Genomic DNA, 13021 nt, shown 5'->3' with positions numbered 1-13021 from the left:
TCATGCCCGTGTAGCAATTCCCACAATTTATTTCGACGAAGATTTTACAGCTTACCGAATGGGTGTACAAATTCATAACGTCGGCTCACTCAAGCAACGAAGAGATCTCCAGTAAATTAAGGATATTCTACAAGAAGTGCCTTGATTGGTATACGGAAATTCTCGCCGTTGCAGAGAAGGATTTCGGTAGAACGCCATTTGTACTATTTGTCCAGTAAGCAATCATCCAGTAAATCCCCCAAAGGAAGAGTCCTAAAGACTTAACCGATGCAGTATGTATTATCACTTCTCCATTCTATGCGCCTTTAGGCCCTTGACCAATGTCTACATAGAAGATCCCGGTATTGGGCCACACAGGATATGTAACGAAGCTGCGCAATCCATCCTAGCGCTGGTTCAATCTTACGACGACCTTTTCACTCTTCACCGGGTGAGTGGGCTTATGCCCTATTTTGTCTGCGCTGCAGGTCTTCTTGGTATCGCCATGGAAACAAACTGCAAAGCTATGAAACCGGTACACCTACGCCTCAAACATGATCCACCAGGGAATACAGCCAGGCCTATCCAAGAAGTGTCCGTTATAAAATTCAATGATCCTCCGGCAACCTCGTCGTACATTACAATGTCGGCGACGGACCACGCACGCCAGTTACTTGCCAAGATGAGCTCAACGCATCTGGCAGCAAAGATCGCCGAGAACCAGCTTGAAGCGAGCCCAGGCAATTCTGGAGATATGTGAGAGTATGGTTTCCTGAACTGGTCCTGCTTCAATACCTGGGCTGTTTTTCTACTGGCCCTGATCATGAGTGAAAGAACACAGTTAATCTACCGGATCAGATGGATGTTTTAATGTTGACGGTAGCCAAATGCCAAGGGCTTATGGTTGCAGAGCCGATGGAAGAAAGTCAAATTGGAAATTGGAAACCTGTATTCTAGCTCCCAGGCTAGTCATGCGGGAATAACTTCGGAGGAACAGAATGCCCATTTTCTATTATTGCAAAGGAGGCCCGTGGTTCCTGTTGACTTGGTGCGAGTCATGTACCAGACATGACACGTGAAAGAGTTGCTGCCTATTGGCACGGGCCGTGCCACTAGGTATATATATGTATGAAAGTTGTCAACCAGAATTGAATAGAATAAGTTCAATCACAACAATTCCTCGTGGCAACTAAAACATTGCGACCCTAAATATCACCAACATAATCATGAGCCAAGTCTCCATGCATTAGCATATCCAGCACATCGCAAAATGGCTGCTTGAGAGAGGCCTGTATATCACAACTTGCATCATCGCGAATTCATCCAAAAGAGATTCAGATCTACCTACGAGAGCAGGGAGTTCCAAACCTTATAATAAGGCGGGATATTCAGAATCGCATTGCGGAGACACGAAGAGAGATATGTGAGGGCCAAAGTGCAATTCATGCTCTTATTAACCAACTTGAGGAAGAGGGCTTTCGAGCAGAATTCGCTTTGATGATAAGGGTTGTGTTGAGTCCGGCGAGAATCGAGACGATGTGAAGAGAATTGAACAGTTTGACATGGAACGATGAGAGAGGAAGTAGAATCAGGCCGAAGCGGGGACAACACGTCGTTTCGCACACAGCGTGATGTACATACCGAGAGCTTGCCTGATGAAATTGATGTCGCGGCTCCAATCGATAGAGGTGAAGATACGTGGCTAGCAGTGTCTCACCCAGCACTACAGTTGACAGGATGTTCATCTGTCGGTGGCAGTCACTGCGTGAAGCTCCCGCCAATTTGCCAGTCGCTGAAATGCTAGCGAGTATGGCCAGGCTCGAGCTGCGAGTGACACGCTTTGAATCGTTGTCATTTCTTCCTTTGCATTAAACCATATCGCAGCGGTGTAATCATCTTGATGGCACCGAACGTACGTAAACGTTAGCTGCGTCATTTCCTTCCGCCCAGGCCATGGAGAACGACAGAGCGGCACCTGTTCGTGCCGGCAGGCGCATCTTCCGCTTGCTTGGCTTCATCCTCTCGAGCAAAGAAGTGAGTTATCTCTGGCACCTCCGGTAAGTAGGCGGGAAGCTTGTATGTTGCGGATGGCGAGAGAGCTTGGGGCGGATCTGCATAATGGTGGTGGATGTTGGTCTGATAGTTATTTCCATTTTGTACCCTCGAACGCTCACGAGCCACAACATGTCCAACCTTCCTCTTCAACTCAGCTTGCGCCATAGCACTTGCACAAACCAAGCTGACCTGCTTACATTCCATAATGGCGAGACTAGAATGCAACTTCTGAGGAGAATAAGCGGCTTGGGACTCAGTCACAGAAACGTACTTAAATACTAGCCTGATGAGAATGCGCTGATTGGCACGCACCACAGTCAGTTCGGTATCAACCCTCTCAGGCATATATGTGTATTTTTCGTCCAGCGGCCATTGGCCACTCAGATCCCCTAGCGGGCCACAGGACGTGTCAGATTAGTGGTTAAATTTGCTACGTGAGACTACGTACACAAAACACTAACATAGCATCAGCTCAAAGGCGCTCACAGTCTCCTCTGTTACCCGTCAGCGGGTTGTGCAGGTAATGGCATCTACAAGGCCGACTCGGCCTATGTTTCGGGCTGCGGTAGCAGCCAGAAAAGGGGTGCGCGGGCACATACATGGGCACTTTCGTTCGTTCGTTCGTTCGTCCGTTCGTTCCGTTTAACTCGTTTGTGGCATCTTAAGTCGTTAACCGTTTTAGGAAATACTTAAACCGTTTAAACGGTTAAACGGCTTTCCAGACGCTGCACCGATAAATCTTTTAAAATGGTCAATATCAGTCCCAATATGTAACCTTAACGGGTTGGGCCGTTGAGGTGCATTCAGCTGGCACGGATGCCTCCAACGCCACCAAACGAGGCCAATCTTTATCACAGACCCTCAGCGTTCAGCCATCTCCTCGATAGTGTCTAGTTCCTCTACTCTGTACTGCAATTAACTTGTCGGCTTCTAAGCACTCTTCTGGCTAAATAAGCCCATACTCCTTGCACAATTCCAGATACAAAGGTCAAAATCTCGCCGTTTGACAATCAAGATGTCATCTGACACATCTATTATACGTGCTACAAGAAGCCCGTGGATATCAATAGATTGCCATTAAATTTTATCTCAAATCATGACATCACGAAAGATCGTTTAAGTACTTGCGCTGCGTGTCGAGATAAATGGCTTGACCAAAAGCAAACGCTGCCAATCATGTCAGCAACAAACCAGCCCATCGCATGTAGATCCACCAGGTCAGTATCTAACCTGCGCTCTACACCCACATATTTTCGCTTGTAGCAAGAGAGGACGCACTTAAGAATCCCTTCAACCCGTAGGCATATCAAGAAGCATCGATTAGCATGCTCGCACGTCGGAAAGTGCCTTTTCGGCTATTGAATCGGGCGAGGTTGAGCTACCTCTTCTGCGTAACCTATACATCATAGGCCCTCATTACCTCATGGAGTATGATGATCTACGAATCGCATGCGAAACCATCGAGAGGATCGTATGTACAGGCAATTAGTCAAGGCCTCTCCATGAGAATGGGATGGGTCAAATCTAAAACCCCACGGCTGGAGGGCGGTTCTCAGGACTTTCGACAATCGTGGGCATTATTTCAACCGGTATGCGCGGTAGATATTTCTCACCCCCATAAATCGTTCATTCGTTCGTTTAACCGTTTGCGATATTGTTGAACCGCTCAAACGTTTGAGAACATATTCGACCGTTTAAACGGTTTGCCCATGTATGCGCGGGCAAAAGGTGTTGAAACCACCTTCCGCCAAAAGGGCGACGCTGATACATGACGTCCTAGACAATTCTGGCTGGAATTCACTTGGCAAACATATTCTGTTTCCCTTACATTCAACAAGATCGTAGCATGCCATTTTACGTTCACCGAATACGCCATTGTAACATTGATTTTAACCTCTGAGCGGTCGGAGTCTAAGTACATCCATAGTGGGGAAAAAAGATCAAGACGATGACTTAAACAGCCAAATTAACATGTTCAAGTGTGCCTGAATGGGTGTGGAGAGCCGTTTGATAGCTCGACTTATACCAAGTGTAACGGGCTGAGCCCGATATGGCTCGGCTTGCACGCTCGCGTCGGCCCCGGCCCCCGGCCGGGATTTATCCATAAGCGAGATTAACCACGTGTCGAGCTCCTCGAGCTCTCCTTTCCTTGTTCTGTTTTCTCCTTCTTCTTTAGCGTTTAGATACTCGTAGTAGTCGCCTAGCTAGTTGTCAATATACTCAGCCTGTACCGTTACATCAAGCCCTGGCGACCAAACTGGCTTATGGCCCAGCGCCATCAGTATTTAAGTCGAGACTCAATCCTCCTCAGAGTCAACGATCTCGACGACTCGCAAATACGTTGCTTTGTATTCACGTTCCCCCGAATGTAATACAAGTGACTAGAGGTGGTTGTCTATTGCCTCGTTTTACAGCCAGGCAAAGTGGGATGGATATTGGGAGACATAATACGCAAACTAAGTAGTTATGCCATTTCATAAAGCCACGCGTTTCGTATTGCTGCGTTTCGTATCGCTGGAAAGCCACCGTCGTCCGTTTTACCACGGCGCGTGTGGGGGTACCGAAGTCCTAAAGTTTGAGGGATTCCGGGGAGAACTTCTGGTCGCATTCCATTGAATTCACCTTGATGTGCCTCGTGGGGCCTTACCATAAGTTGTCAGACCCTGCACAGAATATTTCGTAGCCAGCCCATCCTCCCTCCTGCCTTCGAGTGGGCTTTCGTTCAACGGGCCGATCCCGACGTGGCTCGATTTGCACTCTCGCCTGCGATCCCGGCCTGTCGGCTCTTCCCAACCTTTATTCTCACCATGGTTGTTTGAAATCCTTTTATTATAAATAGTATATCGGGAATGTTAAGGAACGCTTATAAATATAGGCAATATAATATCGTTCTTTCTATTTTGACAGCCGTGATTTACAGAAAGAGCTGGCATCACGTCTTGACCTGTTACATAGCATGACTATTTGGGACAGCTTGGACAAAATACGAGGCTCTTAATTTTGTATATAAAGCGCAAACTTATATTAAAAACTAATACTTGTTATAATACTACTGCCAGCTACTATCTAAAACAAGCAACGAGATTCAAACACGTGCTTCGATATTCTGTACCCTGTTTATCTGTACATGCGTCTTATTTTTTTTATATATATTGGCTCAAAGATAAAGAAAACCACATTGCTACCAAGGCAAAATATGTGATTGGTGGATTTAAAGCTACCACGGGCAGAGCGGTGCTGGCTTCTGTGCCATTGCCTCCTCAATGATCGCCCGTTGCTTTGCACTGGTAATGCCTGTTAACCAGTACCCCCCCCCCCCCCCCCTTCGACAGTCTTTGCCCAGAATAGCCACAAAATCTGACAATTGTACACCACGAAAGCAACTCTGCACATAACGTGGGCGGCCAGGTTCCGTTCCGTAACAGTTGAGGATGTAGTGGCATGTGCAGTAAGAGCTGCTGAAAAGTCAAGAAGGAATAAATCAGCTTTTGACCAGTTCTCGCAGGCGATTACATGCATCGTTGCATTTCCAAATAACGGCGGGATCTTGCCGGGCGATTTCCTCCACAATGCAGCGTACGCTTCAATCTACTCCCGCTGACGAGACTCTATAATACACTGCCGAATCTTCTTCGCCACATAGCTGAGCGGCTTTGCGGTGATGGTTTTGGCAGGAATTAATACGCTGCTAAGTCCAACCGCGTTGGATATGTACTGTCTATTGGAAAGAAGCATGTCCTTTTTTAGAGTGGGACGCCACCCAAGAGCATTGATTAGATGCAGGAGTTTGTTAGACCTATTTGGCAAGTGCGCAACGTTGATTTTCGCCCACCACGCGCAAGAACGTCGCCTTCGCTTACGAATCCCTCCCTGCCGCACTGACCCTCATCCGATAGTTCGCGCAGGACTTTTACGCGGAGGCATTGGATGTACGGACCTGGAACATATATCATACGGCTATGCGGATTGTGAAGGAAAATCTTAAGCCAAGTCCTGAGGTAGTAAAGGGATTATTTACAAGTCCTGGGATCTGTGAGCATGCATACTTTCTGCGAGATATTAATTAGGCCCAGCGCTCATGTCGGACAAGTGGAGCGCGCTATCTCCTTGACAGAGAATTGTAACCACTTGTACGGTCAAGAACACAGGTGGGAATCGATTAGATCTGGCTGGGGCCGAGAGTTTGGTGAAGCTTGCAATCGGGTTGTCCTTGCGGTTTGCGCTATTTAGGGGACTACAAAATTAAGTATCATATCTATATCAGTATTTCATTTTCCAGATTTGGTAACCAGTATAGCGACGCTAGCTGCTAGCGCTTATCTTTATGTTATGTATTATAGCGCAAGGGAGAGCGAGACCGACATCTGTGAGTGTTTTTCTTGCTGCTTCAAATAGTTTGCGCTTTTCGGCCCTTCTCGGCCGTCGGTATGCCATTTGCTGGCCTGCTTAGAGAGACATGATCCCACAGTCTCCTCACGTCACCAACCAATCAAACATTTGCGATTTGATTGGATCTACCTGTGCATTCTCACCCAACTCGGCTCAAGAACCTTGCTCACTACCATTAATGATTGGAAGCCTGAGAAGATGGCCGCTCCAGACACGAACACTGCTGATCAAATTTGGATCACAGCATGATTCGGAATACTCTCGTACGACATGCAATCGTGGTGGATGACCTACAATGGGACGACATGCACCAAGTACCTGCCGAGCACTCCCGCGCTGACTTCACATTTCTGTAACGGGCCAAGCCGCTTGAACGGCGGCTGTGCCGCCTATCACCAATTCACGACAGCAAGTTGATTCTAGAATCTTCTGTGGAGGCGTATTAGAAAGATATAAGGCGCTGTTATTATGTCACGGCGTATGTAGACTTCCCTTTCTTCTTTATCTTGATAGTAAACAGCTTAGAGACTAGCTAGTTGAATCAACTCGCTAGAGGCCTTCCACAATTTCTCGGAACCGCAGGCGATCTTTACCCAACAGAGGCATATTAATCTGATAGAATGTCTTAGCATACATAACACTACAGAGTCAGCTACATGGCTTGGTAGATAACTCAACCTTCAAGATACTCAGTTTCTAGGTGAACCATCATACACTGGGCTTACAAGTTACGTAGAGTTTTATGTCGACTTGAGCCCTTGACTCTGCCTGGGCTCCTCCCGTGCATTTGCCCAGAAATGGGGCCCCGAGGTCACATGGATCAGCAAGCTGGTGCGCTCAGCAACTGGGATTCCGAGGTATTAAGACGGATAGTCCAAGCACGGCGAACCTCATTGCATGGCCTGGATCAGTCTGTCTGAGAAGAATAACAACTAGCCGTGCTGGAGTTCCACCACGCGTGATTCGGAGGAGTCGTCGGAATTCAGGTCCATGCTCGTGTGCGTTCTGAAGCTCGCCCCGTGTGGTACCATTGGTTTTGTGGAATGGCGTCGGGCCGCAGAGGAAACGGATGCCGGTTTCCAGGCCGTCCGCGGGGTACTACTCCCAGGACGAACACAACCTTTGATTGTGGTGGAAGGGGTTGTGCTGCACTTTTACCTACTGAAATTGAATGAGTAACAGTCATCCCATTCTTAAAATGTTTTATATATCGCTGGGGCAGAAAGGCTTTGCGACGGCTTCTTTGGTTGCGGCAACACACTTGCAGGCGGGGGGAACAACTTATAGAGCCACCTCAAACCTATGGGCGCAACTGTCTGACAGCCCAGAGGTCCAGCACTGTGATAGATATTTGCAGTGGGGTTTTATGTGTGGTAGTGGCAGAATGACCACTGGGCTATTTGAACTAAGGAAGAGGGAGAAAGCAAGAGCTAGCGGGCATGACGTGCGTGGTGAGGCGGGATTAGACACGCACATAGAACCGACTCAGCGGCGAGGTTAGAGGGGCACGACCTGAGAACAGGCTCCGCCATTTAAGAAATTAGAAGTGATTTATGCTCTTCTTTCTGACGGAGTAGAACGCCCTTCGAGCTGAAATATACCGGATGTTCAGCTGCTAGTGGTTCATTTACTGCCAAGTAGAGAAAACTCGACAGGCTGTTATTTGAGTGAAAGCGTATGTCGACGATTCGCCATAAGTGGAAGGAGATAATTGAGCGAATGGGAATGGGTAGATGATACTAAAGAGAAACTAACTGCCTTGTGTTATGACGGCAATGGAGGATGCCATTGGCTGCCATCGAGCAGGCACAAACGGCCAGCTTTGGAAGTGCAACATGGGCAACCCGACATTGTTCCTCGCTGTTACTTTAGGTGTTTTTCTGGACAAGTCTGTGTGAGCTTCTAGCTTATTTTTTGGGTTTAGCTATCACAATACAAGCTATGCTTCCTCTAGCAACACCACACGTCTGATAGGAATGAGAACGACTGTGGATGGAGGATAATGCTACCTCCGTTGATTGAACAAGGAGACTTGATGTAATTGTTGGATGTCAGAAAATTATATATATCAGAGATTGTAGGGAGCCTCCACAGCAAAGAAAATGACATGAACCCATCTGCAAGATAGAATAAGAACAGTTAATTCAAGGGAAAATCTTGGTTAATAATAAGTTTCAAAACGTGACAGCGGAATGGTTAAGAGCAATAGTTTCGCGGATCCTCTGCACAAAATGTACCCAGACGACTAGAACAGCACTCTGCCAAGTATTAATGAAACATTTTGAAACTAAATACGCAACCCCTCTCAAAGTAAGCGAGTGTCAGGAAGTATCGGAGAAGAGGAAAATCTTCCTCTTGTCACAGTGGCTGAGCGCCCTGGGAAAGACTTGGCCAGTTCTGCCATACTTGTATCCGTTCCCCTAGGCCTGTGCCGGAATCTTTTCTTCCGGGTACCTTGTCGCAAAGTTACCTAGAGCACGGATAGTAAAGGAAAACTTGTAATTGGGATATGAAAATGAACAAAAATGGTGGAAGACGCCTGGAATCGCCTCCTCCAGCCATTCGCCATTATTTTGTTGTCGGCTCATGAGAAATTGGGCGCCACGTTTTATCGGCTCCACGGCTGGGTACTCGCCCGCCATCAAGGCGATGAGCGCCCAAGCTGTCTGAACAACAAGTGAGCCCTGTGGATCTTCTATATATCTTTTGTGTTCGCAACCCTGGGAATTTTCGTTAGCATATCCAGTGTCATGGACTTCTCCTTTATAACTAATGACGCACTTGTATGCTTTCCGACCATCCTCCATCTTCTCGCTGCTTCGAGATGAGGAAGTCGCAGGCTGCTCGGGCAGCTGAACTGTTCCCATAGGTCTCACCCACAGCAGCCAGCGCCTCCAAGCCGAACATGGCACCATAGGTATAGCAAATACCCCAAAATCCATACCACGAACCATCAGCTCGCTGGTCGGATTTGATCCACCGCACTCCACGCTGTATAAAGTTTTCGATGTCTCGGGTCCTGTAATGTGGCCAGTGTTCTCTGAATAGGGTCAACGCCGTGACGCATGACGACGTACACTCTGGGAAGTCGGACTCGACCATGAGATCGGCAAAAATTTCTGAAGGGTTGAGAAGCTCAAGATATGTGCTGCCTTGTCGTGCCTCAAAGGCAGAGACGCCCCCGGTGCTATTCTGATACAGAAGTAGAGAGTCCACAGCATCAAATATTCGCTCATCTTCCAACAGGACAGGATAATGTACAGTATTTTGGAGGTTGATTACAGCCTTAATCGCCTCGGCCGTACAGTCACTAACACCGTAACCTTGATACTTATTGCTGAAAGCCCAACAACCCTTGCGTCGTTGGCGATAGTACTTTTCTTGTTCGGGGCAGTCTTCTCTGATTTGCTGCTTTTCGAAGAACTGCAAGGCTTTCACACACATCTCCCTCCAGCGTTCATCTCGATGTAGGCCGGCTGCACATATGCCTTGAACAATGAATGCAGTGTCCCAGGACTGACTGCCGTTGGTAGCGTTGATTTGCATGCCATCTCCAGTCATCCAAAGAAATTCTTGTATTTTATCGACATATTTAGTCAAGGACACAGACTTCGCGCCGTCCCGGAAGAAGGATATAATGGTCGACATTGGCTGGTCGGTTGCGGCAATACCACCATGATACGTATTGCTTGCTTGTATATCAATCAGCTCGCTCAGCCAGGCCTCTGCCCTGGATTTGATAGACTTTGGTAGCAAATAGGGTTTCCAAATATTGACGTATGCCCAGTTTACGCCATCAGCGAACCATGACCTGTAGTGTTTGTAATCCTCCTTTGAGAGAGTTGTCCTGTGTCGTTTCCAGTCGATATCTCCATATGGCTGAGCAAGAAGTTCTTTTCTGAGCGACTTGACAAGATCTGTCTCTTTGCATCTCCACCTCTTCGAATACAGGTAGGACATTGACTGACCGGGCAGCCTCATCTCGGCGAAAAACCTCCGTGGGTGGAGCGGCATCCAGTCAGGGAGCAGCCAGAGTTCTGCAGGCATTGGGTGGACAATATCCCAGTCCACAATGCCTAAGATGGCCATCCAGACCTTCCCCCAGCACGATGAGTATATGGCACCTCCTTGAGAGTGAACAAACTCTCTCGCTCGAATAAGAATAGGGTGATCTGGAGACATGCCGGCAATTCTCATGACAATGTAATTCAAGGTCGTGCCGCAAATATTGCTGTCTCCGGTGGTATGAATACCCCACCCTCCATCTTGTGGGTTGACTCTAGCAGCAAGATATGCCTGCAGTTCTGTTGCAACATGGTCGGGGATTACGGTTTCTGTGACATACCAGGCAATGACTATGCCCGCACAAAATGTCATAGCGCCGCCACTTTCACATCCCCAATGCCCAGATGGGAGCTGCAACTTTTCGAAAAAGGTCAATGCATTTTCCACGGCACCTAAAGAGGACGTTGCTCGTCGCAGATTAGGAAGATCCTGTAGCAAGGTCAGCGATAAGTCCGTTTGATCAAGGAAAAAAACAAACAACTGCTGCGCACCAAAGGCAGGCCGAGATAGTACTTGTCCGCGTAGCTTTGCGGCCAATCTTTTGCTGCTGCGTCATTGTCGAGATAGTGCCAAGTGTGACGACTGTCGTTGTCTCGTAAACGCCACCTTGTGAGGTCTGTCCGCTTCGCTTGCGCCTGCATATGTTCCATCTTGTGAGTGCCCTGCTTGGTGAAATTTTAATTTATTGTCATCTCAAGACATCTTTGTATACTTTATAGGGGATGTTAATAGAGTAACAGGTATTGCTTTTCTCCTTGCATTAGATAAAGCTAATTTTAAGTTGAAGCATAGCAATAGGCAAACGCTGCTTTCATGAGCTGCTGCAAACGGGCACGAGGCTGTTAATAGGGTGCTACTAGAGGCAAGAATAATTAAATTAAGTTAAGGAATCATCATACTTAGATGCTGCTTTCGTGAGCTGCTATAAATGAGCGCAAAACTATCGCTAGACAATACTCGAGAAGAGTTCTATTATCAAGGAAGGGCAAGTATACTTAGGCGCCACTTTTTATAGTTTACTGCAAACAGATGTGTGGCTGTTTTTAAGGTGCTACTAGAGACATCAATTATTAAATTAAGTCAAAGGATAATAATTGTTAGTTGCTGCTTTCGTAGGCTGCCGCAAAACGGACAGGAGACTATGCTGAAGCTGCTAGTAGAGAAAGGCAGATTTCGTCTTCATTCGGAGGATAATAGCGATCGGATGCCGCTTTCGCTAGCCGCCCGGAACGGTCACATTGCTGCGGTCAAGCGGCTGGTCGAGACAAGCAGAGCCGATATCGAGGCGAAGGACAATAACAGTAGTCACCTGACGGCCGGACAGAGGGCACCTTTGAGTCCAGAGAAATATATGTTCCAGGCTGTCTCACGATATAAGTGGGTATAATTGCTTAGCAACAGAACGCGTTCTTTCAGTTAACACGGGCCATATATGCCGGGCCAGTCACGAATATATCCAACTTGCGAATAGCCCCGGTCCAGGCGCGAGTATGCGGAATCAACTGCATCGATTACCATCAGCGGACGGTGTTGACGTGTCAACTTGTTAATGAAGTAAATTTTTGTGGAGTCAGCCCCCTGGAGCAGAGGAGCTTCTCTACCAAATCAGAGTCCTTCGTTCCGAGCATTCATGGCTCGGTCAAAACGGAGTCAACGCAGCTGCACTTGATCCTTTTGTCACATCAAGTTGAGAACTTAATATGCCCGATCCTCCCCAAAGGGAGCCAAAAAAGATAACTATTTTTGCATTGTCAATCTGGCGTCTTCTTTCATAGCTACCTGAATCCCAATAACTTGCGACACCAGACTGTGCCGTATGTCTCTCGGTATCCAAAGCCTCTTGTGGCTAGCTACCACATCCGGCTGCATATTTCTTGCTTCTGTAAGTTCCCTAAATATATTTGTATGACTGCTCTAATCATATACAGGCTGCTATTATCTACTTCACTACGGCCTTATATAGATTGACACTTCACCCGCTGGCACACTTTCCTGGGCCCAAACTTGCAGCATGTAGTCAGGTAATCCCATGAATATGTTCTGTTGTCCTACGACGCTTTCTGACTAGCAGCGCTCCTGTGTAGCTCTGGATTGTTCATTACTACGCGAGCGGCAGACTTCCATACAAACTGCAGGCATTACACAAGGAATATGGCGACATAGTTAGAACAGGGCCGAATGAGCTAATATTTATGAATGCAGAGGCCTTTCGTGTCATCTATGGCCGCCCGAGCAGTGGTCGTCCCCCATTTCCCAAGGTCGCATTGTACCACGATAGGCGCTCTACGCATTCCAACATAGTTACGGTCAGAGATCTAGAGGAACATAGCAAGCTACGGAAACAGTACTCACCTGCATTCCAGCTTAACGCCCTTGCTGACAACGAAATAGTCGTTCTCAAGAACGTCGATTCTTTTGCAAAAAGCTAAAGGAGATTAGCAGACTAGGACAAGGCGAGGTTGACATGACGCTGGCCTATAACTGGCTTGCAAATGACATTGGCAATTGCTACACGTGTCACGTTATGAGACTC

At 47.5% G+C, this 13021-nt stretch overlaps 3 protein-coding genes across 3 annotated transcripts in view; 2 read left to right on the top strand and 1 right to left on the bottom strand.

Annotated features, from left to right (window-relative positions):
• Positions 1–739, top strand: part of MAA_10355 (Fungal transcriptional regulatory protein) — a gene marked incomplete at both ends in the record, with an annotated part of 1057 nt that extends 318 nt beyond the window's left edge. Inside the window, 2 exons of the mRNA XM_007828353.2 lie at positions 51–214; positions 310–739. Of these exons, the coding sequence (XP_007826544.2) occupies positions 51–214; positions 310–739 (594 nt within the window). The remainder of the gene's footprint in view (positions 1–50; positions 215–309) is intronic.
• An 8104-nt stretch (positions 740–8843) lies between these two features.
• MAA_10354 (lanosterol synthase) lies at positions 8844–11138 on the bottom strand (the record flags this gene model as incomplete). The annotated part of the gene is made up of 3 exons (XM_007828352.2): positions 8844–9143; positions 9205–10917; positions 10980–11138. The coding sequence occupies 3 exons, from the start codon at positions 11136–11138 to the stop codon at positions 8844–8846; spliced, it is 2172 nt and encodes a 723-aa protein (XP_007826543.2).
• Positions 11139–12304: 1166 nt separating this feature from the next.
• Positions 12305–12917, top strand: MAA_10353 (uncharacterized protein; the record flags this gene model as incomplete). Its single annotated transcript, XM_007828351.1, has 3 exons — positions 12305–12370; positions 12417–12509; positions 12573–12917. The coding sequence occupies 3 exons, from the start codon at positions 12305–12307 to the stop codon at positions 12915–12917; spliced, it is 504 nt and encodes a 167-aa protein (XP_007826542.1).
• Positions 12918–13021: the final 104 nt, after the last annotated feature.

This window comes from Metarhizium robertsii (genome assembly GCF_000187425.2).
Source record: "Metarhizium robertsii ARSEF 23 chromosome Unknown MAA_Scf_32, whole genome shotgun sequence".
Classification (NCBI taxonomy): Eukaryota; Fungi; Ascomycota; class Sordariomycetes; order Hypocreales; family Clavicipitaceae; genus Metarhizium; species Metarhizium robertsii.
Note: the sequence above shows the minus strand (reverse complement) of the source record. Positions and strands in the feature narration are given on the sequence as shown.